Source organism: Notamacropus eugenii, chromosome 4 (genome assembly GCF_028372415.1).
Source record: "Notamacropus eugenii isolate mMacEug1 chromosome 4, mMacEug1.pri_v2, whole genome shotgun sequence".
Lineage (NCBI taxonomy): Eukaryota > Metazoa > Chordata > Mammalia > Diprotodontia > Macropodidae > Notamacropus > Notamacropus eugenii.
In genome coordinates this window covers 75,886,769-75,912,961 of record NC_092875.1, presented here as the reverse complement: position 1 = coordinate 75,912,961, position 26,193 = coordinate 75,886,769, and the positions used below count along the sequence as shown (strand labels likewise).

General features: G+C 42.8%; 1 protein-coding gene across 1 annotated transcript in view; it reads right to left on the bottom strand.

Moving 5' to 3' along the window:
• Nucleotides 1–20,853, bottom strand: part of LOC140502247 (adhesion G protein-coupled receptor E3-like) — a 58,430-nt gene extending 37,577 nt beyond the window's left edge. The window contains exons 1-6 of the mRNA XM_072606538.1: nt 20,787–20,853; nt 20,033–20,083; nt 19,212–19,340; nt 17,195–17,350; nt 15,237–15,371; nt 8,988–9,143 (exon numbers count right to left, since the gene is read on the bottom strand). Of these exons, the coding sequence (XP_072462639.1) occupies nt 8,988–9,143; nt 15,237–15,371; nt 17,195–17,350; nt 19,212–19,340; nt 20,033–20,083; nt 20,787–20,853 (694 nt within the window). The remainder of the gene's footprint in view (nt 1–8,987; nt 9,144–15,236; nt 15,372–17,194; nt 17,351–19,211; nt 19,341–20,032; nt 20,084–20,786) is intronic.
• Nucleotides 20,854–26,193: the final 5,340 nt, after the last annotated feature.

Genomic DNA, 26,193 nt, shown 5'->3' with positions numbered 1-26,193 from the left:
GTGGCTGATACTAGAGCATACTTTTGTCTAGCCTTATGCTATGCATATGAAACCCATTCACACTTAATGGTGTAATTCCTGAATTACATTCTACCTGAATCCCCAGGTAGAAAATGGAGTGCTCCTCATCTTTTCAATCACTTAAGTGAGTTGTCTGTGAATGTGGCCTATGGGAACAGTATAATTTTGAGTATATTATGTAGATGGCCATGAAATAATCTACTTTTGTTTACTCTAATGCTGTTGTATTGACAAGGACTACGTTGGTTCAAGGTCTTGAGAAGTGTGAGAAAAGGGGACACTTGATAGAGGTTTCACCTGAAGTGTGTTCCTGTTTGCACTCACAAAGACAGCAGAAATGGTTCCTGGTGATATCCAAAGGTGACAGGAGGACAGGGAGGTTCTGACCCTTGCAGGTGTCCACACTGGAATTTATGATTGAATTCTATCCAGAAAATAGTCCTTATGTAGAGATGCAGCTACTTTAATGAAGTCTTAGTTTGATGCACAATCCATAGTAACTAGAGCTGCATGCCCATTAATATATACAGCAAAAATGGGTGTGGGAAGGAGTATGAGGAAGAAACTGAAGGTGTAACACCTTAGGACAATATCTCACCCTCTCATTTGTAAGCTTCCCACTGGGGCTGGGGCTGTGACTGACCAGGACAAATGACTCTTTACCTGTCCTATATTCTGTACTCTGAAGCCAACCTGGCTCTCAGGTACCTGACCATCTTCCAGGTGAAGTGTCAGACTGTTAAGGAGGAATCTAGTAAGAATTTTGCCAGCAATGACTAAGAGATGCCTCTCCCCCCACCATGAGTGCCACAGGACAATCGATTCCCTTTACCTTTATAGAGATGGACAATGGAGGCATCCTTAAACTTCGGGGGATAACCTCCTCTTGCCATATAACCTGGAAAATTTCAGTCAACTTTTGTATGAGTAATGGTCCCCCTACCTTTTAAATCTCAGCTGGAATAGAATCAGCCCCAGGTGTTTTACCACATGAAAGTATCCTAATGGCCCTCAGAACCTCTTCTTCAATTGGAAGTTCAGCTAAGGAGGGACTGACTTCAACCTGAGGTAAATGGTCAATGGCCTCAGCATTGATTGATGGTCTGTGGAGAACACTATGAAAGTGTTTAGCCCACCTCTCTAGGATCATGTCTTTTTCACCAATCACTGTATGTCCATCAGTACTGAGTAGTTGTGATGCACCATAGATTTTTGGTCCATAAATAGCTTTCAGGGAATCATAAAAGTGCTTTGGATTGTTACTATTAGCATAAAACTGAATTTCGTCTGCTTTCTTACTGAGCCAGGAATCCTGCATCTCTCTAAGCTTTGCTTGTACTTTGCTTTTGATGGAATTAAATGCTGCCTTCTTAGAGGTGGCTGAATTATTCTGCTGGTAAATCCTGTTGAATTCTCATTTTTTGTTTAGCAGTTTCTGAATTTCTCCATCATTTTCATCAAACTAGTCTTGGTGTTTGCAAGTGTTCTGACTCAGATGACCAAATGCAGTGCTGTATACCAAATCTCTGAAAGCTGCCCACTTCTTTTCTGCTCCACTGTTGCCAACTGTGTATTGGCTCAACTTTCCTCCAAGTTAGCAACAGACTGTTCATGCTCAGAGAAGAGCTCTAATTTGTTGACATTAAATCTTCTGGTAGTCATTTTGCTTTGGGAGGGGATGATACTTTTGATGAATGTGAATATTTAGCTTGGAAAGGATAAGTTATGATCATTCTAGCACTCTGTACCACACATTGCTTCTGTCACTCTCACATCTTGTCTGTCTCTTCTCCTTACAGTCATGTAGTCTATTAGATGCCAATGTTTGCTGCAAAGGTGCATCCATGAAGTTTTATTGCATTTAGGTAAATGGAAAACAGTGTTGGTGATGAGAAGGTCATGTGATGCACAAGTCTTCAGCAGTAAATGAACATTGCTGTTGCTGTTTCCAACTCAATTCCTCCCTAGGACTCCCTGCCAAGTCTGATAGTCTGTGACTACTGTAGTATTTAAGTCTGAGGCAAACAACATGTTCATTGTCTTCCTCGAGTATAACCTGAGAAAGGTCATGTCTCTCATTGTTAAGTTAGATTTGAGAGGTCTCTGAGCAGAAGGCATTTCTTGGTGAGAAAGGGACAGGGAAGAGAAGTGGTGCTAGAGAGAGTTATGAGGGTCTTGGGAGGCAGAGTCCTCAGGATATGGTTTATAATCCTTTGCAGCATAGAAAGCAAATGAATCAGAAATCCCTCACATGCTTGTGGGTAGAGAATCTTCTGTGGATTTCATGTGCATGCAAGCTCCTTGAAGGCAGGTATTGGTTTCTTTGTTTTTTTCTTTGAATCCTCATTAACTAGCACAGTGCTGGACAGAGAAGAGGTGGTTCATAAAGTTTTGTTGAATTAAAGAAAATTGACTATATTTTCATCTATTTGGATTACTTTCAAGATATCTTCAGGGAAAGCTGCCCTGATATTCTTGAACTAGGGGTTAAAATCAAAATGCAAAGAATCCATCCATCATCTCCTAAAAGAGATCTCAGAATGAAAACTCCCAAGAATGTTATAGTGAAATTTTAGAGCTCCTAGGTCAAGGAGAAACTATTGCCAGCATCCAGAAAGAAACTAAGTATTGTGGATAGCACAAGATTTATCTGCTTTTACATTAAAGAATCAGAGGGCTTGGAATATGATAGCCCAGAGCAAAGGAGCTAAGTTTACAATCAAGAATCACCTCCTCCACAAGGCTAAGTATAATCCTTCAGAGGACAATATAGATATTCAATGAATTAGAGGACTTTCAAGCATTCCTGATGAAAAGACCAGACCTGAATACAAAGTTTGACTTTCAAATACAGGACTCAGGGGAAGCATAAAAAGGTAAACAGGAAAGGGAAACCATGAAGAACTTAATAAGCTTAAGCTATTAACATTCCTACAGGGGAAAATAATGCTTGTAGCTCATAAGAATTTTCTCATTAATAACACAGTTAGGACTATATCAAGATAGAGAGTACAGGTGTGAGTTAAATATGATGGAATGATATCTTAAAAAATGAAATTAAAGATTGAGAAAGAGAGATGCACTGGGAGAAAGGGAAAGGGAGAGGTAGAATGGGTTAGATTATCTCACATAAAAGAGGCAAAAAGGAACTTTTATATAGTAAAGGGAAAGATGGAGGAGGTGGCAGGGAACACTTGAACTTTATTCACATCAGAATTGGTTCAAAGTGGTAATAGCATATATGCTCAACTGGGCATAAAAATCTGTCTTCCCTACAGGAAAATAAGAGGGGAAGGGAATAAGAGAAGTGGGGTGCTTTTAGAAGAGAGGACAGGCTGGGAGAGGTGGCAGTCAGAAGCAAAACACTTTTGAGAAAGGACTGGGTGAAAGGAAAAAATAAGATAAACAAGGGGGGAATAGGATGGAAGGAAAAACAGTTAGCAATCATAACTGTGAAAAATTTTACAGCAAGTTTCTGTGATAACGGTCCCATTTCTTAAATATATAGACAAATGAATCAAGTTTGTAATAATAAGATTATGTATTATGTGCAATATATAATAATAATAATAGTAATAAATGGTCAAAAGATATGACATCAGTTTTCAAATGAAGTAATCAAAACTATCTATAATCATATGAAGAAAAATGCTCTAAGTCACTATTCATTGGAGAGATGCAAATTAAAATGATTCTGAGGTTCTATCTGCCTTACACCTATTAGATTGGCTAATAGGACACAAAAGGAAGATGAAAAATGTTGGAGGAGAAAACTGAGACAGTAATGCATTTATTGGTGAATTTGTGAACTGATTCAGCCATTATGTAGAGCCATTTGGAACTATGCCCGAAGATTTATAAAACTATGCATGATTTAACAATACCATTACTAGGTTTGTGTCCCAAAAGAGATTACAAAAATGGAAAACAACATATATGGACAAATATATTTATAGCAGTTCTTTTTTGGTGGTGAAGAATGAGAAGTTGAGGGGATGTCCAACAACTGGAGAATGACTGAAGAAGTTGTTGTATATGATTTTGTTGGAATACTATTGTGCTATGAAAAATGATGAGGAAGATGCTCTCAGAAAAATATGAAAAAGACTTACATGAACTGATGCAAAAATGAAATGAATAGAACCAGGAGAATGTTGTACACAGTTGCAGCAATGTTGTAAGATGATCAATTGTGAATCATTTTGCTATTTTCATCAAAACAGGGATCCAAGACAATTCTGAAGGACTAATGGTGAAAAATGTTATCGGTCCCCAGAGAAAGAACTAATGTAGTCTGAACATAGATAGAAGCATACTTTTTTTTTTTAAAAAAAAAAAACCTTTATTTATTTTTCTTTAGGTTTTTTTGGTCTGCGTTTCTTTCACAATATGACTAATATGGAAATGTTTTGTATGACTATACATATATAACTATGTCAAATTGCTTGCCTTCTCAATGAGGGCATTGGGGAAGGATCAAAAAAAATTTGGAACTCAAAAATTTAAAAACAAGTGAGGAAAACTGTTTACCTGTAATTGAGAGAAATAAAAATGCTAAATAAAAAATTTTTCTAAGAAGCAAAAAAAAAACCCAAAACCAAAACCCCAAAAAACAACCAATCCCATTCCCAACACTGAAGTATAACCTCATACCTATCAGACTGGTTAATGTGACAGAAAAGGAATGTATTAAATCCTGGAAAACATGTGGGAAAATTGGGACATTAATGCACTGTTGGTGGAGTTCTGAACTGATTGAACCATTCCTGAGAGTAATTTGGAACTATGCCTCAAAAGCAATGAAACTGTACATACCTTTTGATCCAGCAATATCACTACCAGTTCTATATGCCAAAGAGATCATAAAAAAGGGAAGAGGACCCACATGTACAATAACATTTATAGCAGCTTTTTTTGTGATGGTAAAAATTTAGAAATTGAGGAGATACCCATCAATTAGGGAATGGCTGAATAAGCTGTGGCATATGAATGTAACGGAATGCTATTGTGCTATAAGAAATGACAAACAGGTGAAGTTCAGGAAAACCTGGAAAGACTTACATGAATGGATGCAAAGTCAAATGAGCAGAACCAAGAGAACATTGTGCACAGTAACAGTAACATTGAACCATGATCAACTATGAATGACTTAGCTCTTCTCACCAACACAATAATCTAAGATAGCTCCAAAAGAGTCACGGTGGAAAATGCTATTCACATCCAGAGAAAGAACAGATGTTCTATGAATATAGATAAAGTATACTCTTTTCACTTAAAAAATTCTTTTTCATGTTTTTTTTTCTTTTAGTTTATTTCTTGTTTCACAAGACTGAAGTTTTAAATGTTTTACACTATTGTACACATAACCTATATCAAATTGCTTACCATCTTAGGGAGGAAGAAGGAGATAGAGGAAGAAAATCTGAAACTCAAAAAAGTATTTGAAGTGAATGTTAAAAATTGTCTTTACATGTAATTGGAAAAAATCATATACTATTTAGAAAGAAAAAAAATTACTGGACTACTATGGAGAAAGCAAAGGCAAAAAAAAACCTAATTAAAAAATATAATCAGGGAAACTATATCTTGCTAAGAAGAAGCATAGACAAAGATGCAATATCAATACTAAACATACATGTACCAAATGGCTTTCAAATGGAATCCAAATTCTTAAAGGAAACATGAAATGAATTACAGAAGGAATACATCTATACTAGTGGAGAAACTCAAATTTCCTCTCTGAGAACTAGAGAAATCTAAATCATAAAATAAATAAGACAGAAGTCAAGGAGATGAATAGACTTTTAGAAATGTTAAGAAAGGTAGGCTTTTGTGGAAAACTGAATGGCAATATTTTCCTCAGCTGGTCATTGCACCTTCACAAAAATTTACCAAGTATTAGCACATAAAAACGTCGCAAACAAATGAAGAAAAGCAGAAATGTTAAACCCAGATTTTTGAGACTGTAGTACAATAAAAATTGTATCCAACAAAGGGCCATAGAAGCACAGACTAAAAATTGGTTGGAAACAAAATAAACTCATCCCAAAGAATGAGTAATCAAAGAACAAATCATAGAAACAATCAATAATTTCATTAAAGAGAAAGGCAACAATAAAATAACATTCCAAAACTTGTGTACTGCTCCCCAAACAGTAACCAGGGGAAGATTTATGTTTCTAAGTGCATACATTGATAATAGAGAGAAAGGACAGATCAATAAATGCAATTAAAAAACCTTAACAAAAGAACAAATTATCAAACAAAAAGTTCCCAATTAAACACCAAAATGGCAACCTTGAAATTTGAAAGGAAGATTAATAAAATTAAAGGCAAAAAACCATTGAACTGGTTTAATGAAAAAGAAAAACAATAAAATAGACTAGCCATTGATTAATTTGATTAAAAAAACTGAATTACTAGTATCAAAAATGAAAACGATGAACGCACCACCAATGAAGATGAAGTTAAAGTAATTATTAAGAGTTATTTTGCCTGATTACATGCCAGTAAAATTGACAATTTAAGTTAAATGGATGAATAATTTAAAATATATAAACTACCTAAATTAACGGAAAAGAAATTGAATGCTTAAGCAACTATATTCATGAGCTCCCTAAGAAAAAATGTCCAGAACAAGGTGACTTTACAAACGAATTCTACAAAATATTTAAGGAACAATTGAATCCAATAATATATAGAGTATTTGAAAAAAAATAACAGAGTCTTATGAAACTCCTTTTGTGACTCAAATATGGTTTGATAACTAAACCAGGGAGAGCAAATCAATTTCCTTAATAAATATTCATGCAAAGATACTAGCAAGGATATGATCTCTGAAGTCCCTCCCAAGTCTTCATCCATGATCATATTGTATCCAACCCAAGAGATGGTCAAAATCGATGTGAATTTATGGGAGTTTACTAGTTCTTTCAGCTGAAATGGTGATTCCAGTAACTCTGTGTACACATGGAAACATAGACAGTACCAACTAAAATCCCACCTTTTACTGGAAGCTTAATTCTACTACCTTCCCTCTGTTAATTATTTCTATTTATCCTGTATATAGCCTATTTTGTATAAATTTATTTGCATGTTATCTCCCCCATTAAATTGTAAGCTCCTTGAGGGAAGGGGTTGTCTTTTGCCTCTTTTTGTATCCCCAGTTCCTAAAACTTGGCACATAGTAGGTGCTTAATAAATAGCAATTGCTGTATTGAGATGTTTACTGCACTGCAAGCAATGTTTATAAGGCAAGATGAGGGTGTACTGGTAAGTATTTAACAACCAGGGGGTAGAGAGTAGGGAATTCAATACACATTTTAAAATTTTAATCTGCATTATTATTGTTTCTTAAGTCCAAGCAATCAACAAAACATCAGTTCAAATCCTGATTTGTAGTGATTGCAAATTTCTGAGGTGTAAATGTTCATACTGAAAATTTCACAATTGACTCTACAAGCCAGTTAGAACTATCTCCAGGACACCTGCCATCTTGTTGTTTTAGTCATTTTAGTCATTTCCAACTCTTCATGACCCGGTGTGGGGTCCTTGGCATACATACTGGAGTGGTTTGCTATTTCCTTCTCCAGCTCACTTTACAGATGAGGAAACTGAGACAACCAGGGTTAAGCAAATTGCCCAGGGTCCCAGAGATAGTGAGTGTTTGAGCCTACCTTTGAACTTAGGTTTTTCTGCCTCCAGGCCTGACACTCTATCCACTGTACCACCTGCCTGCCTTCTTAGGTGTCACATTTTAGGAAAGGTAACTGGTAAACTAAAGATCCCCCAGAGGAGAAACTTAGGATGATAAAGTATGTCATGCCATATGAGGATGACATGAAAGAGTTGGAAATGTTTATCCTGGAGGAGAAGACTGGTTAGAGGAGGAAGCATGGTATAAACCATCTTCAAGTAATCAAAGGGCTGACCTGTCAATGATAGATCTTTGTTTTCCTGCTTGCCTTCAGAAGGCAGAGCTGGAAGTACTGGGTGGGAATTCCAAGGAGGTAGGTTTTAGTTCTGACATAAAGAAATACTTCCTAACAGTAATGGGAAATAATATGGTAGAGTGGAAACATCAATGGATTTGAATTTGATGGAAATCAGCATTGATTATGTACCTGCTTCCTGCCAGGAACTATGTTGAGCGCTTTGCAAATGTTATCTCACTTGATCCTCATTACAGCCTTGGGAGGTGGGTATTCTTATTATCCTCATTCTATGGTGGAGGAAAATGAGGGAGATAGAGCTTAAGTGACTGGCTCAGGATTGCAAAGCTAGTAACTCTGAGGTCTAGACAAGCTCTATGCAGTGTAAATGGGAGGTAAAATCAGAGAGAAGGGAATGCTTTGTAAACTTGAAGTGCTGTGGATATCATGCCACTAATTCTGAAGATCCCTCCTCCCTTCAGGCTGGAGTCCCCTGTTAGTCTCTGGGAGGCTGAGCCCAGAGGGAGTCCTACCCAGGATGGGGCAGATGGGGGAGGGGAGAGAAAGAGAGGACACAAGCAAAGAAATGAGATACCCCCACCCCCGAAAAAGGCCTCTTTCCTCTGTTCCTCAAGGCAACGTTGCCAGGTAGGTCAGGCTCCTGTGGCCTCAATTCCTTCTTCTGGGTTGTAACTTGGGAAGAGATTTGAACCTCCTAGCTCTGAGCCAAGGTCTTACCAGAGCACTTGGATGAGGTTTCCTGAGGGGGCCTGAGCTGGGATGGACAGAGTAGGGAGAAGAGGAGAGTTCCCAGGATTTAGAGATGGCCCCTGCAGTGAGGAGCTAAGGGCACTGAACAGAGAGAGCCTGAGTCAGGGAGGGACCTGGGGAAGGTCAGAGGGATCCCTTATGAGGAGGCAAAGAGCACTGGCCAGAGGTGGCCCATGCAGGGAGGGGCTTCTCTGCTTACAGCTCAGTACAAAGAGCCCTTCAGTGACTCCCAGGCTAGACCCAGAATGCAGGAGAGGTTTATACCTTGACAGTCATTCATAGTGGCATTTGGGAATGTCTCTTCCCCAGAAGGAAGTGCATATCCAGGGACACAGGTGCAGTGGTAACTTCCCTCTGTATTAACACAGCCTGCATTCTGACCACAAGAAATATTAATGGGTGGTGCACATTCATTAACATCTGCAACATAAGAAAAGAAAAGAAAAAATGAAATGAAACATACTTATTAGCACATGGCCAATGTGGAAATTTGTTTCATCTGACTACACTATGCTGTTACAAGGATTTTCTTTTTCATTTTCTTTTTCGAAAGAGTAGGAAGACTAAGAAAGAAATGCTTCCTGTTTGAAAAAAAACAAGCAAAATGTAAGAGAAGAAAAAAAAGTGGAAAGGGTGGACTTAGAGGTAGTGCCAAGCCTCCTCCCACAATTCTCTCTGGGAGCTTCCTTCTGGGATATAAGTACAGATAACTCTTCTCAGGTCTCTGACAATAAACGGGAGAAAATATAGAGGAGGTAACTTGAGGAGGCCAGGAGGGATTCCTAAGTGTGGTGGAGATCTGAGGAGCCAATGGCCAAGGAGAGGCTGATGATTTGGAGGGGGAAGGTCTGGTCATAGTCTCCAGGGGCAGCTCCAGGAGAGAGGAAATGGGAGGAGATTGAGGGCATCAGTAAAGGACCTGGCCTGGGCAAGGAAAAACCTCTTCCCCAGAAACAGAGAGACTGGAGAAGTGGATGGGTCTGGGAGTTATGATTCTAGGAGATGAGGAAGCTCTGCGAGCACAGCTTTGATCTTCTCAGTAGAGTAGGAGGTCAGAGCCTCTGCTGAGATCCAAGGAGGGTCATGGACATCAGAGTTTTAAGGAAATAGGGCAGGGTTTGAACTGCGCCATTGGAAGGGTAGAAACTTTAAGAATATTCCAGATTTGAAATTGCAAACAAATAAAAGGTTTAGCCAGGTAGGATGCCCTGTAATCCCTGTTACCTGAGAGGAAGGCTGAGGTGGATTACTTGAGTTGTAGAGTTTTGAGTTACAAAAGGGATAAAGTGAATTAAGTGTCCACACTAAGTCTAGCACCAGGAGAATGAGTTCATAGAAGGGGAGGGTTTCCAGGTTGCCTAAGGATGGGGAAACTGGCCCCAGTTAGAAATGGAACAGAGGAAAATTCCATGCCAATAAATTGGTAGTGGGATTGGGGTCATAAGTGGCTGATGTATTTCCACAATGATGATATTGGGAGACCAATGAAGAATGAAACAAGGAAAGGAAGGAAGAAATGAAAATAAAATAAAAGGACTATTGTCTAGTAGGCAAAGCCCAGTTAAAATCAGGCAACAGGAATCTGTGACTGATCCAGGATATGGGATCACATGGTTAGAGCTGGGGAACCATCCTGACCTCCTCCTTTTACAGATAAAGAAAGGGAAGCCCAGGGTGAGGAAATGACTTCTCCAGGTTCACATAGCCAGTGAGTATCAAAGATGGGATTTGATTCTCCCTCCTCAGACTCTAGAGTCAGTGCTTCCCATTGTACCACTGGCCTCCCAGGGATAACAAGACTTTCTTCAGCAGCTACTTACTACCTGCCTATGGATAAAAATTATAATTACAGTTAGCACTTCAGTAGTGCTTTCCAGTTACAAAGCACTTTAAACGTATGATCTCTCTTGATTGTCACAACAACCTGGGAGTTAGTTGCTGTTATTGTCTCCGTTTTACAGGCTATGAAACTGAGGCAGGCAGACATTAAGTGACTTGCCCAGGGTCACACAGCATCTGAGTCTGGATTTGAACTCAGGTCTTTCAGACTCCAAGTCCAATGCTCACCGTGCTCACCAGCTACCTCAAATCACAAGCTCTTTGGGCTTCATTTTCTTTGGATTTTAAATATTCTGCTAATGCTCTTAGGGAGGCCACAATATTATAGTGGACAGGGAACTGGCCTTGGAGTCAGAAGACATGTACGATCCTGGGAAAATCACTGAACTTCTCAGTACTCTAAGCAGCTCTAAGACTATAAATGACAATAGAGTAAAAATTGTACAAGAGTAAATGTTTTGTAGAGTAGGAATAGCATTCTGCCATGAGACGTGGTTGGGAAGCCCTGCTTCTCTTTCTCATCCTGTCATCTCCTGCCTCTATAGATCTACCCAGGCTGTATCCCCTGCATGGAGCACATAGTCTCCTCATTTCTGCCTCTCCAGGTGAATTCAACAAACCTTAATTGAGTGCCTACTGTATGCCAGGCACTGGAGATATAAGGAGAAAACTGCAGCAGTCTCCCCAGTCTCTAAAATTCTGCTGAAATACTCCCTGATTCCCTCCCCTCTGCCCCAGTTCTAAGAAATCTCTCTCATTGTTCAAATTTGCTAATACACATTTTTTGGCCTTTTTTTGATTTTTCATGGGGAGATCCTATCACCCTCTAGTTTTATTATTCTTATTTTTGCTATAACCTTTTCGCTTAACTGTAAGTTTCTTGAGGCAAGGGTCTGTAGTATTCTTCTTTGAATCTCCCCAATCCATAACCACTCAAAAGACTTTGGCTTGACCATCCACACAGGAAAGACCGAGTGGATGATGAATGTCTATTGCCCACATTATGACCTGCAGTTGGATGGAAGAACTAAAAAGCATGCTCAACATTGTATATATATTAGGGATAGACAGTACACATAGAAAGTGAATTAGGCTCATATTTCAGCAGAGAACGATAGCAGAGTGGCGTTCAAGAAAATGACAATTTCCTCTAATGACCCTAAAAAAATAAAGGTCTGTATTTTCAATACCAACGTCCCATTTGTGTTTCAGCCTGACTGTGAGACATAGAACATAACTGAGGTCCTCACAGAAGGTGCTACCTTCTGTGGCCCATGGGGGAGTAAGCCCTCTGTATTCTAGAACCAATGAGGAGCTCCAAACAAAAGAAGGAAAATTATGATCAGGGAAATCCATGATAGAAAAAAGATGGTCTGGGGATCTAAAGAGGGAGAGAGATGTCAGGGGAAGTGGTCTAAGTTTTGCGTCAGAATTACACAAGGACCATGGAGGAAGCCCTTTTGGTTGGGCTCCCTGTGGCAAAGCAAAATCAGACAGGCAGGATAATAACAGTCACCATTTTTCTGACACCTTAGAGTAATAAAGCCTTTCTTTACCACACCCTTGGGAGGTGGGCCTGGAGTCCTATAGATGAGCCCCCTCAGCCTCAGAGGGGGTGAATAACTTGTCCATGAACCCAAGTAGACAGGGCCAATGCATCAAACCTAGGGGCCCTATTTTTCCCACCAGACAGATATGGGGCTGCCTCGGGGCTTACAGGGTCTCCAAGGTTTGATGGCATCTGACTAGTGCTGCCCATTTTCTGTTTCCTAGAGCACTTGGTTCCAAACTTCTTCTAGCTCAGAGGTTCCTCATTCTAACCCAGCCTAAGCTCTGGAGAGCAATCTAAGTTCCCCTTTGAGTGGGCCTGCCCTGTTTTCCTGGAATCTGACTTCTGGGGGAAGCATCACCCCTTCCCGTCCAAGGTACTTCTTGCCTTGGTCATGAGCCTTGGGTGGATCACCCTGAAGGCTTTTCATTGATACACTGAGTACTTCAGTTCTTCCCAGGAAGTCCCTGTGCTGCCTCCCTCTGGGGTCTATCTATACAGTTCTTAAACTGGTCCTTTTTTGGCAAGTGCATACATGGATGTATGTGGCATACATGGCTTCTTGGATGTGCATACATGGCTTCTGATAGTATTCTCACAGACTTCATTTGTCTCACAGAGTGGTTTGTTCTTACATTCATTTTTATTTCCAAAAGGGAAGGACCAGGAGTAATTAGCAACAATAGTTCAGACACAACAGAGACTGAGGAGGGGCTCCTAACCCCCCTGGCCTGTTTTGCCCCTGTCTGCCTGCTGGGGAAGATGGGAACTGGTCTGGAGAAAAGCATGTCAAGCCTTGGAATCTTGAGATCTTTCCCTTCAGTCTCCTTATCATTCCCTGGCCTCAGCCTCCTGAGGCAACGATCCCAGTGAAACTAATTTCCTTCTGTTTCCTTCTTTGGGTGAGATTGGCCAAGTGGCATCCTTCCCTCCCTCACCTTCCCCCTGCTCCTTTTTACTGTAAAATTGTAGAACTGGAAAGAAATCTAGAGGTCATATAGTCCAATACTTGAGAAAACTGAGGATCAGAGAGGTATAGAGACTTAGGCAAGGCATTAAACATCACAGGTGACTGCAGAGTTAGTGCTGTTGCCACATTTCACACCAGCTCTCAGCCACCACGAGATGTCCTCCACCAGCCTTACAATGGCTAAGTCACATGCTTTTTGGGATTCAGTCTCTTGTTTTTGAAATTTTCCTGATAATGTTTTCTTTTTAAAAACAAAACAAAATAGAACTGCCAATTCCCAAGGATGCACTCCCCTATTCCCCTATTCCCACCCCACACTCTCAATTTGTAACACATATATGCAGCTATGAAAAGTCAAATGATACACTGTGTCAAATGCATGGATTGGACTAGATGTCCTCTAGGTCCCTTCCAGAGCTGCATCTATGACTCTGTTTTTAACCAGGCTTCATTTTTATCTTAAGTGTCATAATCAGATGTTTCTGAGTAACAGAAAGAGATAAGAGGAGAAAATCCTGCCCTCCCCTCTCCCCAGACACACTTGTATTTCCTCTACATTCTGCATTGGCAGAGAAGGAAGCTGTGCTACACCCATGCTCCTCCTCATCTCTGGAAGAAGATGAGTCTCCATTTCAGATGCCATTGAGCTCAGTGACATAATGATAACGAATATTTCCATTGTATCTACTATGTGCCAGTTACTGGGCTAAGCACTTGACAAACATTATCTCATTTGATCCTCACAACACCTCTCAGGGCAGATGCTGTAATTCTCCTCGTTTTGCAGTTGAGGAAACTGAAGTTAAGTGACTTGTCCAAGTCACCTAGCTAGTAAGACTCTGAGGCTAGATACGAACTCAGTTCTTCCTGATTCCCAGGTCAACAGTATCTCCACTGTGCCATTTAAATGATTTTATCCCAAACCAGACAAATCTATTCATTCTAAAAGGCATCCTTAACCCTACTTAGCCTCTAGGGTTAGTTCAGGATGGGGGAGAGTGAAGCCAGGCCCCTGGACATGGGAGGAGCAGGAAGAGGCAGAAAGGTTCATTTGTTTTTTCAGTTTTATAGGATTTACAAATAAAAGTTGTGTTGAGCAGGAAAATCATTCTCCTGTGAGCCATGGTTGGGGAACCCTGCTTCTCCATCTCACCTTGCCATCTATTGCCCAGATTATGACATGGCAGTTGGATGGAAAACCTATAGAACATGCTCATCATTATGTATATTGGAGACAGACAGTACAGATAGAAAGTACATTGGCCTCCAAGTTAAGCAGAAAAGGATAGCAAACTGGAGTTCAAGAAATTACCAGTCTCTTCTAATGACCCTTTACTTTGGGAAAATAAAGGTCTATATTTTAACACCAATATTCCATTGGTGTTACAGTCTGAGTGTAGGGCATAAAACAAAATCAAGGTCCACAGAGAGGGTGCTAGAGAGGCCCATGGGGGTGTGAGCCCCTGTATTCTCTAACCAATGAGGAACTTCAAGTGACTTGTGCAGGGTCACGCAGCTAGTAAATGTCTGAGGCCACACGATTTCAGGAAGATGATTCTTAGAGATTCCAGGCCCAGCCCTCATCCACTGAGCCACCCAGCTGTCAAGGGTTGTTGTTATGAGATTATATTTATAAAGCACTTAGCATCATGCCTGCATAAATATTTATTTTCTTCTTTCTCCCTTAGAATGGGTGTTCTATAAATGAGCAACCTGAGGCTTGGACCTGGTGAGGGACTTATCCATGGTCCTGTAGCAGGGAGTGCCAGGGGGTCAGACCAAGAGTCCTGTCCCAAGGCCATTGCTGCTGCCTCTGTGCCCACAGGCTCCAGGGTGTCCAGCTGGCCTTGCCCACCTTCTGTTCCCTAAAGTGCTTTGGCCCAAGCTTCCTCTCCCAGATCAGAGGTTCCTGGATTAGTTCTTTGTAGCTTACTCCCTGTCCTACGCTTTGGAGAACAGCCCAAATTCCCCAGGTGACTCTACCCTAACTCTCTTGGCTCTGACTTCTGGGGGAAGCATCACCCTTTCCCCATACAAACTGCTCCCTACCTTGACCCTGATCCTTGTCTGGCTCACCCAGAGGGCTTCTCATAGATACCCTGAAGGCCTCAGTTCATCCCTGGGAGTCCCTGGGCTGCCTCCCACAGGGGCTTACCAATGCAGTCCATAATCTGGTTCTTGTTCCTGTTGCCAAAGCCTGGATTGCATTTGCATATATAACTTCCGAGCATATTTATACAGAGCCCATGGGAACCACAGAATGAGGGATTTTGCTGACATTCATCCATGTCTGTAAGAGAAAGGGAAAGGAGATGAGGACCAACCCTAGTTTGGACACAACAGAGATCTGGGAGGGGCATCAAGACACCAGCATCTCTTGCCACTATCCAGCTCCTGAAGAGGGTGGAACTAGGCTGGACATAGAACTAGGCCCTGGAGCCTCCATACTTTCTGTTAAGAATCTCTTTCCCTCTTTGTCCTGGGTCTCCTGAACTAATGATTTCAGGGACCCTCATCTCTCTGCTCCATTCTTTGATGAATTGATCCAGAAAGCAGAGCTCCCTTTTATTACAGGTGACTAGAGCTAGGAGGCTAGGTGACTCAGTGTATTGAGCACCAGGTCTGGAGTCAACAAGCCTCATTTTCTAGAGTTCAAATCCTGGCTCAGATACTTACTAGCTATGTGACTCTGGGCTACTAATTTAACTCTGTTTCCCTCAGTTTCTCATCTGTCAAATGGGCTAGAGAAGGAAATGGCAAACCATTCCAGTATCACTATCAAGAAAACCCCAAAGGAGGTCACAGAGAGTCAGACATGACTGAAACAACTGAACAAAAGAGTTGGTAGCGATCCTAGAGATCATCTGGTGCAAGACTAAATGAGGAAACTGAGGCTCAGAGAGGTTAAATGACCTAAGATTCTAAAGAAAGTTTGTGTCATTGAATTTGGGGCTGAAGCCCCAAGACTTGTACTCCTTCTCATGTGTAAAACAGAAGTTTCTTGAGGGCAGGTGACATACACTCTGTCTCTGTCTCTCTCTCTCTCTCTCTCTTTCACTCTCTCCAACACTTAAAGAACTGCTAGGTACATAGTAAATGCTTCATAAATGTCTTCTCTTTCATGTTGGCTGAGGGGACCCTCAGGCTCCTCCCTAGTGACCCAGATGTTCTGCCCCCTTGATGGGGTGAAGTGGGGCTCTGTGTGGTCTTGGACAAGCTCATCCATCTGGAGAGGAGGGAGGCTCCATCTCATGTCTGGCCATTCCCCCCAATCCCTGTCTCATTGGTTGACACCATCCTCTTCTGTCCCTTTCTGGGACAGAATTTAATTATCCAAATAATGCAGTGTAAATGGGAGGTGAAATCAGAGAGAAGGGAGGGCTTTGTAAACCTGAAGTGCTGTGGAAATTTTGGCATTAATTCTAATGATCCCTCCTCCTCTCAGGCTGGAGGTCCCTGTTGGTCCTCCCAGGATGGGGCAGATGGGGGTGGGGCGAGAAAGAAAGGACATAAGAAAAGAAATGAAATGGCTCAAAACCTGGGTTCAAGTTTCCCTTTAGACACATACTGGCTCCATGAGTCTCCAAGGTCCCCAGCTTCTCAGTGCCACAGACCCCTCTCTGAGAGTCCAGTGAGCAGGGCACTGGGAGGGAGAAATGAGTGTCTAGTCCCCTCCAAAATATTCCTCCTCCTTCCGTCTCCTAAAGAGTGGGGCAGTGTTGCCAGACAGGTAAGAATCCTGTGGCCTCAATTCCTTCTTCTGTGTTGTAGTTTGGAAAGAGATTTGAACCTCCCAACCCTGAGCCAAGGTCTGGCCACAGTACTTCAATGAGGTTTCCTGAGGAGGCCTGAGCCGGGATGGACACAATAAGGAGAAGAGGAGAGTTCCCTGGACTTAGAGGTGGTCCCTGTGGTGAGGAGCTAAGAGCACTGAACAGAAAGAGCCTGAGTCAGGGATGGGCCTGGGGAAGGTCAGAGGGGGCCCACATGAGGAGGCAAAGGGCACTGGCCAGAGGTGGCCCATGCAGGGAGGGGCTTCTCTGCCCTCAGCTCAGCAGAAAGAGCCCTTCAGTGACTCCCAGGCTCGCCAAAGAATGTAGGGGTGCCTTGTACCTTGACAGTCATTCATAGTGGCATTTGGGAATGTCTTCTCCCCAGAAGGATGTGCATATCCAGGGGCACAGGTGCAGTAGTAACTTCCCTCCATATTAGCACAGTCTGCATTCAGACCACAAGAGGCACTAATGGGTGGTACACATTCATTGACATCTGCAACATAAGATGAGAAGAAAAAAAAGAATGAATCATAAAGAAGAGCACACAGCCCATGTGGGAATGTGCTTCATATGACTACAGTGTGCTGTTTGTTACTGGGGTTGGTTTTTTTTTTTTCAATTCCAAGGGGAGGTTGGGAAGAAGAGGAAAGAAATGTTTATTAATTGAAAAAAAAAGAAAAAGAAAAAAGATCAGTAAGGTAGTGGAAGGGGGTGGGCTCAGGGACAGTGCCAAGCCTCATCTCTGAATTCTCTCTGAGTCCTTCCTGCTGGTATATAAGTACAGACAACTCTTCTCAGGCCTCTGACAGTGAAAGAGAGAAAAGATAGAGGAGGTAAATTGAGGAGTCCAAGAGGGATTCCTGAGGATAGGGGAGATTTGAGAAGCTGATAGCTAAGGAGAGGCTGATTTGGAGGGGGAGGGTCAGGTTATGGTCTCCAGGGCCAGCTCCAGGAGAGAGGGGAGGGGATGAGGTGGAGGGCACCAGTAAGGAGGCTGGCCTGGGCAAGGAAAGAGCTATGTCTTCCCCAGAAAGAGAAGAACAGGAGAAGAGGATGGTCTGAGAAGGATGATGTCCAGGAGGAGAGGGAACTCTGATCAAGAGCCTTGATCTTCTCAGCAGAGCAGGAGGCCAAGTGCCCTGCTGAGACCCCAGTAGGGAGAGGGTCAGGGGCATGAGGGTGTTAAGGAGACAGGTCAATGTTTTGAACTTCTCAGTTGGAAGGATAGAAACTTTAGAAGTACTACAGAAATGAAATTGTGGACAAATGAAAGGATTAGGCAGGTAGGTAGGCAGTTACATGGAAAACCTATTGAACTTATCCATCAGCATGCATCTCTGGGACAGACACTACAAATGGACAATGAGTTGGCCTAGAATTGAACAGAAGGGAGAGAGCAGGCTGGACTGCCCTCAAGAAACTGTAAGGCTCCTTTAAGTTTCTCAGTCTTTTCTCCTGAACAAAAGTCCCTCTTTAATAAGCTAATATTCTATGAGTCTTATGGTTTGGCTGCAAGACATGAATTCAAGGATCTCTGAAGAATTTAAAATGTGTTTCAGATACAGAGAAATAGAGAATTGCACAGTGGTGGCGGCAGTGGTGGTGGTGATGGCGGTGGTGAATAAGCTTTTACACAGCACCTACTAAGCACCAGGTACTTTTTACCAATGTTATCTCATTTGATCCTTACAACAACCTTTTGAGGTAGGTGCTACCATGATCTCCATTTTACAGTTGAGTAAATGGAGGCAAACAGAGTTTGTTACACAGCCAGTAAGCATCAAAAGGTGACAGGTGAACATTCAGAATGCTCCATGAGTCTCCTCCTTTTCAGGAGAAAATGAGAAAGGCCTCAGAACCTTGGGGAGAACCACAATTTTGTGTGTGTCAAACTCAAGGACAGGACTTGGACAAGAGTCACCCAGGGCGGGAAGGCATGGCAGGGTTGGGAGATGCTTTATTGGAGGGAATGTTCAAACTGAGGACATCACAGATCTGTTGGAATTATCTCTTCAAACACCAAGCATAGCTCCCATTTGTTGAAAGGGGAAACTCAGGCATTCATATGACTTAGGTGACCACAGCAAGTTAGTGGGTCAGCAGTATGAGATTCTAGGGTCTCCCAGGTTCCCAGGTGCCACTGAGGTCCACCAGCATCCTGACCCCATCACAGCAGGCCACCCTTCTGCTCCTGCTTCTTCTCTTTCCCTCTTCCCCTATCTCCTGCCTCCACCACTTCCCCTCTTCTCCGAAAAAGCAGCCTCTCAGTAGAGTTCCTTGTTCCTCACTCCCTCTCACTCCTCTCCCTCTCTCTTGTTCCAACTCTTGGATTAATGTGGGTGAGGCCTCTTTACCATCACAGAGCTCCAGAGAGTCACTGAAGTATTTCTCCCCACTTGAAGAAGCAAATCCATCATCACAGGTGCAGTGGGTCCCATTGATACAAGTGGCATTCTGGGGACACCGATGACGACATTGAGAATCTAGTCAGAGGAATAAAACTGACAGTCACAACTCTGATTTCTAACATGCTTTAAGGTTTATAAAGTACATCTGCCACAACATTCCTGTAAGGCATAACACATAGTGATTGTTACCCCCATTTTACAGATGAGGAAACTGACAGCTGCTTCTTCCATAGGACTAGTCCTTGTTATATTCTGTTAGCGTCATGTCTGCACCTACATGTCTACACAGGGAGTCCCTAGCTTAGGAGCTCAACTAACTGTCTAACTGGCAGATAAGGGGAAGGAGGCCAACAGTAGATTGTTTTTTGCTCATTATTTAATTGGGGTGAAGAGGAAGCACTGAGGGTACTAATGATTTTTACAAAGATAACATATTTCCACCACACCTTAAAGCATATCAAGTGCTTTCCCTAAAAATCTGTGAGGTCCATGGCACAAGTATTGTAACCCCCATTTTAAAGATCAGGAAACTGAGGCCCTGCCTTGCTCAGGACCACCCAGCTAGCCAGTAACAGAGCAGGGATTCAATCTCAAGTCAGGATGGCAGTACTGGAAAGGGGATATGACTCAAGGGACTTGAGTGGATTTGTTGAGTTGTCGAGGCAGCCTCTGTCTATGCCCTGCTCTGAACATCAGGCCTCTCTCTTCCCTGGCTGGGTTTCCCTCAGTCTCCAGCTGTGAATGGGACGTTGTTCAAGCATACTTACCTTTGGGGTTCTGGGCTACAGCAGTTTCCAGAAGGACCAAGACACAGAACCCTGAAACAGAGAGAGGGGGATATGGGATCTTAGTGACCGTCTCATCCAAGTCCTTCATTTTACAGATACAGAAACCAAGGCCCTGAGAAGTCCCATGATGTGCTTGGTCTAGGTCACACATTTACTTAGGGAGTGCAGGGATTCAAAGCCAGGTCCTCTGACTTCAAGGAAAGAAAGGAATAAAGGCCCAGGCTTGTCACGTCTGTGCAGGCCCAGGATCATCAGCATACTGACTTTCCTCTGGCTTGGATCTGATTTCTTCCCCTTTCAAGAGTTCACTTTCCCAGTCTGTAGAAAGAAGGGCCAGGCCACCTCAATTGTAAGTTCTGTGCTAGCATGATTCTAAGACCTAGATCACCCCTGTCCTGTGGGAACTCTGGAGTCATTATAGCATTTAAAGTTGAAGGGATAATCTGGTCAAAACTTTGATTTTAATAGTTTGGGCATCTGAGGCCCAGAGAAAAGGGAAGCGACTTGGTCAAGGTCACACAGACAACAGGTGGCAGAGGCAGGATTCTCCTTCAGGTCTTCTGACTTCAGCTTAGGGCTCTTTCTGTCACAACATACTGCCTCACTAGGGGTTATGAGTCTAATCAACCAATAAATAAACATTTAATAAGCACCTACTGTATGCCAGGCATTGTGGTAGGCACTGGGGACACAAAAAGAGACAAAAGACAGTCCCTGCCCTCAAGGATCTTACAATTTAATGTCAAAAGCAGCAGCTGAATTCTGTTGGAATAATGCCTGAACTGGTCTTTGGGAGACATGGGTTTGAAGTAAGGAGAAATTGAAGGGGGAGAGAAAGCATTGTAAACAGGATAGTAGGGGAAAAAATGACACTGGAATGGGAATAAGGATACCAGGTTTGAGTCCTATCTCCAAAGTTTATTAGCCGAATGACCTTGGGAAGCTCATTTACCCTTTCTGGGCCTCAGTTGCCACTACTTGGCAATGGGTAAACTCCAAATCGTGGTTCCACATCTGCTGAGATGGGTCACTCAGAGACCAATGAGCCAAAAAAACAATCTCTTTAATAAAAATACACCTGGAAAAAAACAAGTGAGTCCCAGAAAGTAGTTTCCCTGGCACCCTGGCATAGTCTTCTTCCACCCTCCTAGAAGCTGCTTTTAAGCTCTTCTTGCCTCAAGATCTGCAGGTGGGTCCCAGATCCAATGCACCTGCCCCAAGGCTGCACTACAACTTCCTTGTCTGCAGTGGTCCTGAAGATTGACTACCCCACCTAGTTCCACCAAATGCTGCCCCACAAAAAGTGGGTAGCTAAGCTGATCTCAACAGTCCTTTGTGAAGTCACCCTGTGCCTGGCACTGTGCTATCCCATGGGGAAACAGAAACGGAAGCAATATCAAGCCTGTCCTCAAGGGGCTGATACCCTAATAGTACTCCCTGATTCTCTATGGCCTGGGGCATATGACCATGCATGTCTCCAATGGTTGCTGTTGTTGAGTTGTGTCTGACTCTCTGTGACCCCATAAACGGGTTTTCTTGGCAGAGATACTGGAGTGGATGGCCATTTCCTTCTCCAGCTCATTCTACAGATAAAGAAACTGAGGCAATCAGGTAAGTATCTGAGGCCAGATTTGAACTCAGGCCTTCCTGACACTAGGTCTAGCACTCTATCCACTGGGTCACCTGCTTCCCCTTTGGGCCACTGGCAAAAAGGTACCATCAAGGTAGCTGTTGAAACTGCAACCCAATAGCATGACTACAGTGAAAACGTACTCAATAGGAAAGTATATGTAGAACCTATACAGAATTGTATGCTGTCGTGGGAAGGGAGGGGGGTAGTGGGGAGTAGGTGTGGGGGGGATAAAATCTTAATTTTATGGTAGTGATTGTAGAACATTAAAAAATAATAATAACAAAATTAAATTAAATTAAAAAATAAAAATAAAATAAAATACTATAAGATGAGAAAGAAAAAAAAGAAACTGCAACCTACTGTGGACTAAATAAAATTGCAGGCAGAATAAAAACCCTGAATCTAGGCTAAGGAAAAATGTTGGGAAGGAAAGAACTGGTTGTGTGGGGAGAGGGAGAGGTAGCTGGAGTGTCTGCTCTTTTCTCTATGTTCCCTCCTACTTCCCAAAGATGCCGCCTTTCTGACCCCTCCTTGCTGTCTCACCCCCTCCATTTACCTGGGGATCCTTGGGGAAATATCTTCCCCTCCTAGAGCTTCAGTTTTCCCATATTTGGAGGTTGGACTGGATCCCCTCTAAGAACCTTTCTATCTCTAAATTCCTATAATCTGCTGAAGCTCAGAGTTCCCGCCAACACCACCGCTCTACAGTGTTATGGATCCTGAGCTGGAAAAGATCTCCAGAGTCATCTGTTCCAACCCTGCTCACTTTAGAAATCAGAAAACTGAGCCCATGGGGGTGAAGTGACTTGTTTAAGGTGACACCAGTGGTAAGCCGTAGAGCCAAGACTTCAATGTGGTTCTTACACCTCCAAACACAGCTTTCTTTCTTACCGTGACCTACATCTCTCCTCAAGGAACATATTATCTACTGGGAAGAAGGTGCCAGGTGGTGGGGAATTGGTTGCCAGGGGAGGAGAGTATGTGATGGGAAGTGATGTGAGCCCAGGTCCAAGTAGGGCCCATCCCTCTGTCTGGCTACTGTCCTACAAATTAGATGAACTGGATCCTATGTTATTTAAATTAAAGAAATGATTTTTTGATTTGATTGGGTTGATTGATGCCTTATTTCTATTCTTATTTCTTGCAGGAGGAGTGAGGAAGGAGTCTCTTTGCCCCAGGAATATTCTCCCTTGTATCCCAGGATATGGTCCATAGAAATTGAATAGGACAGGTGAAAGATCCCTAGAGTCTAAGGAACTGGGCTTGAATCCTGCATTTTCTACTTCCTGCCTGTGTACCTGTGTTGGGGCAGCTAGGTGGCAAAGCGGAGAGAGCACTGGGCCTGGAGTCAAGAGCACCTGAGTTCAAATGTTGTGTCAGATGTTTACTAATGGTGTGACCCTGGACAAGTCACTTAACCTTGTTTGCCTCAGTTTCCTCATTTGTAAACTGAACTGGAGAAGGAAATGGCAAACCATAATTATCTTTTCAAAGAAAACCCCAAATGGTGTCATGGAGAATAGGACAAAACTGAAGAACACTTTTGTAACCTTGGGAAAGTCATCTTACAAAAGTTAGATGGATTTCAGCTTCCTTATCTGTAAAATTGTGGATTTGGACCAGATGATGGACTTTCATAGCTCTTGAGTTTCCTGTTATTTTTTTCCCTGAGTTCCATTAATACCTAGATCCTTTGGCTGGAAACTGAGGAGGAGGGTGGGAACAGGGTGCATAGAGGGAGGTTGGGGTGGACAGACAGATGAAATCCTCTGTTCTAGGGAGAACATCCCATCCAAATGTTGAATGGACTTCCTCTAGGGATTGTGGGCTCCCCACTATTGGGGACAGTCTTTAAGCAAGGGGTCAGCTGCCCTCTTGTGGATTTTCATCCAGGCTGGGCTGATCTAGGGGCCCTCTGAGGTCTCTTGGAGCTCTGAGGTTCTGTGAGACTGTCAAGGAAGGGCTGATCTAAAGATCAGAGTACATCTGTAGTCTGGAGAGGGCCCTGAAATATCAGGCAGGGGGAGGGAGTGAAAAGGAAAGCCTGAGGGACTGGATTGGGAGAGGCGGTAATGGAGAAATGGCAGAGTGGAGGGAGGGCTTGAGCCATTTTCTGGCCAGAATGGAAAGGCTGAGTCACCCTGGGACACTCAGCTTGAAATCCTGATGGGAAATTCTGAAGCCAGATCTTCAGAGCCAGGAGAACTGCAGCAAAAATAGAAGCTTCCAGGGTGGACTGTGGGCAAAGATACCTAGGGCAGGGTGACATGGGGAAAACATCGGCTTTAAAGTTGGAGAACCTGAGTTCCAATATCTGCCTTGCTACATGTTAGGCTATATGACGTTGGGCAAGGTAATTCCCTCCATGGGCCTCAGTGTTCTCCTTTGTAAGGTGAGAGCATTGGCTTCAATGATCACTATGGGCCCTCCCAGCTCTAAAACAATTCTAGGACCACTAGGCTTTCTTAGGAAGGCTGAACCTGTCTCTTAGCTGTCTGTCTAAAGCTGAGGCACTGAGAGAAGAGCTTGGGATGAAACTGGGTACCTGGGTGCTTAGATTCCACTCTCAACACCACCACCACATACAATACAGTCCTGACCAGTCCCAGGGCTCCCTCTATCTAGCTTGGCTCCTGGGGATAGCCAAATGGTGGAAATCACCCAGCCCTCCTTCGGTTGTCCACTGTCCCCACTCCCTAGCCTTTTTACATCTGGTGGAGGCCCCAACCTTGACCTTTCCCTTTCTCTGTATGGTGGGAAGGGTAAAGGGACAAGACCTTGTGGGAGGGTGAAGGAGGGAGGAGTGGTGATGGCAGTAGAGGCCATTTTGGGAGTGGATGGGAAAAGAAGGATGAACCTCCCCAAGGCAGAAAATGGAACAAATTAAAGCATTTGTGCCATTTGATAGTCAGATTGTGCTGTGAGTGGCCCCTGTACTTCTAGACTGGGCAAGATAGAGACAAGAGAGAAAAAAAAGGAAGGAGGGAAGGAGGGAAGGAAGGAAGGAAGAAAAAGAAAGAGGAGCATAGAGGGAAGAAAACTACTTATTCCAGTGGATACCAACAGTAAACCATTTACCTTGTCTGGGCTTCAGAAGAAAGACATAGGGAGAGAAAGAAGGAAAAGAAATGAAAGAAAAGAATAAAGGAAGGAAAAAAAAAGAAAGAAAAATAAAGGAAAGAATAAAACGATTCCACCTGATGCCAGCAGTAAGTCATTTATCTTCTATGGGCTTCAGTTTCCATACCTCCAAAATGGAGATAATGCTGCCTGTTCTGTCTGCTTCTCTTGGCTGTTTAGAGGATAAAATGAATAACGCATAGAAAGCCCATTTGTTCATTAGTGTGTGTTGGAGTCCTGTCAGATGGTCTCTTCCAACTCTAGCTTTCTATGAATCTAAAGGAGAGAACATGTTGACCGTCTAGTCACATGTGCCGATCACATTGTCTCTCCTTCCTGGCCCGGGACCCACAGAGACCATAATGATCACAAGCAGCATTTCTGAAGGACTTTGAGATTTGCAAATTGCTTTTTCAATATGATTTCATTTTCTCCTCACAACAACCACCCTGGGAGGTAGGATTATTATCATCTCCATTTTATTGATGGAGAAATGGAAACAAATAGAGGTTAAGCATCTTATTCTGGATTTGAACTCAGGTCTTAGCCTGATTCTATGTCTACTGCTCTATCCACTGAACCTATTTACCTATTTACCTCATAAAATGTGTGAGGTGGAAGGGTCCTTAGGTGTCACATAGTCCTCCCAATTAAAACTGAACAACTGAGACCTAGAGAGGGATTTGAACTGGAGCCTCTGATTCAAATTCCTGGATTGGTTCTCATCTACCACACAAAACTGAGAACAGGACCTAAGTGCCACAGAGATGAGAAGATACAGGGAAGGGGGAAGTCAAGAAGCCACAATGCAGTGAAGGTTGATGACCTGGGAATGTGCTGGCCGCACAAATAACAATCTAAACTCTCTGGTTTCTAGGGTGTTTGACAAAGACTTTCCTTGAAACAGGGTCACAGAGTATTCAGGACTGGTATTTTTGTCCCATCTTACACCTAAGGTAAGTGAGGTTTTCATGACATGGAAGAGTCAGAATTTGAGAACAGTTTCCTCTCACTTTGTCAAGGGCTTCTTTCCCTCCATCCCATTACCTCCAGGGATGGAGACTGACCACTCATGGGTGGGATTTGAGCTGGAAGGAGTCACAAAGAGACCCTCTAGGCACAGTTTTCCCTCATTTTACAGAAGAAGAAACTGAGACCTAAGAGAAGAAAGAACTTTCCTAAGGCCATATGGCTAGTAAGCAGCAAGTTGGGCTTTGAATCAGGATCGCTAAGCACACATTTGTTTTGGATCCAGGTGCTTGGACCAAACTGGAGGAATCACAATTTGACCCATAAACCACTATATGCCTTTTCAGGAGATATGAGATGACAAAGAGAGAAAAGGGAACCGCTCAGTGAGTGGCATCATTCTTTCAGTTGAATTATG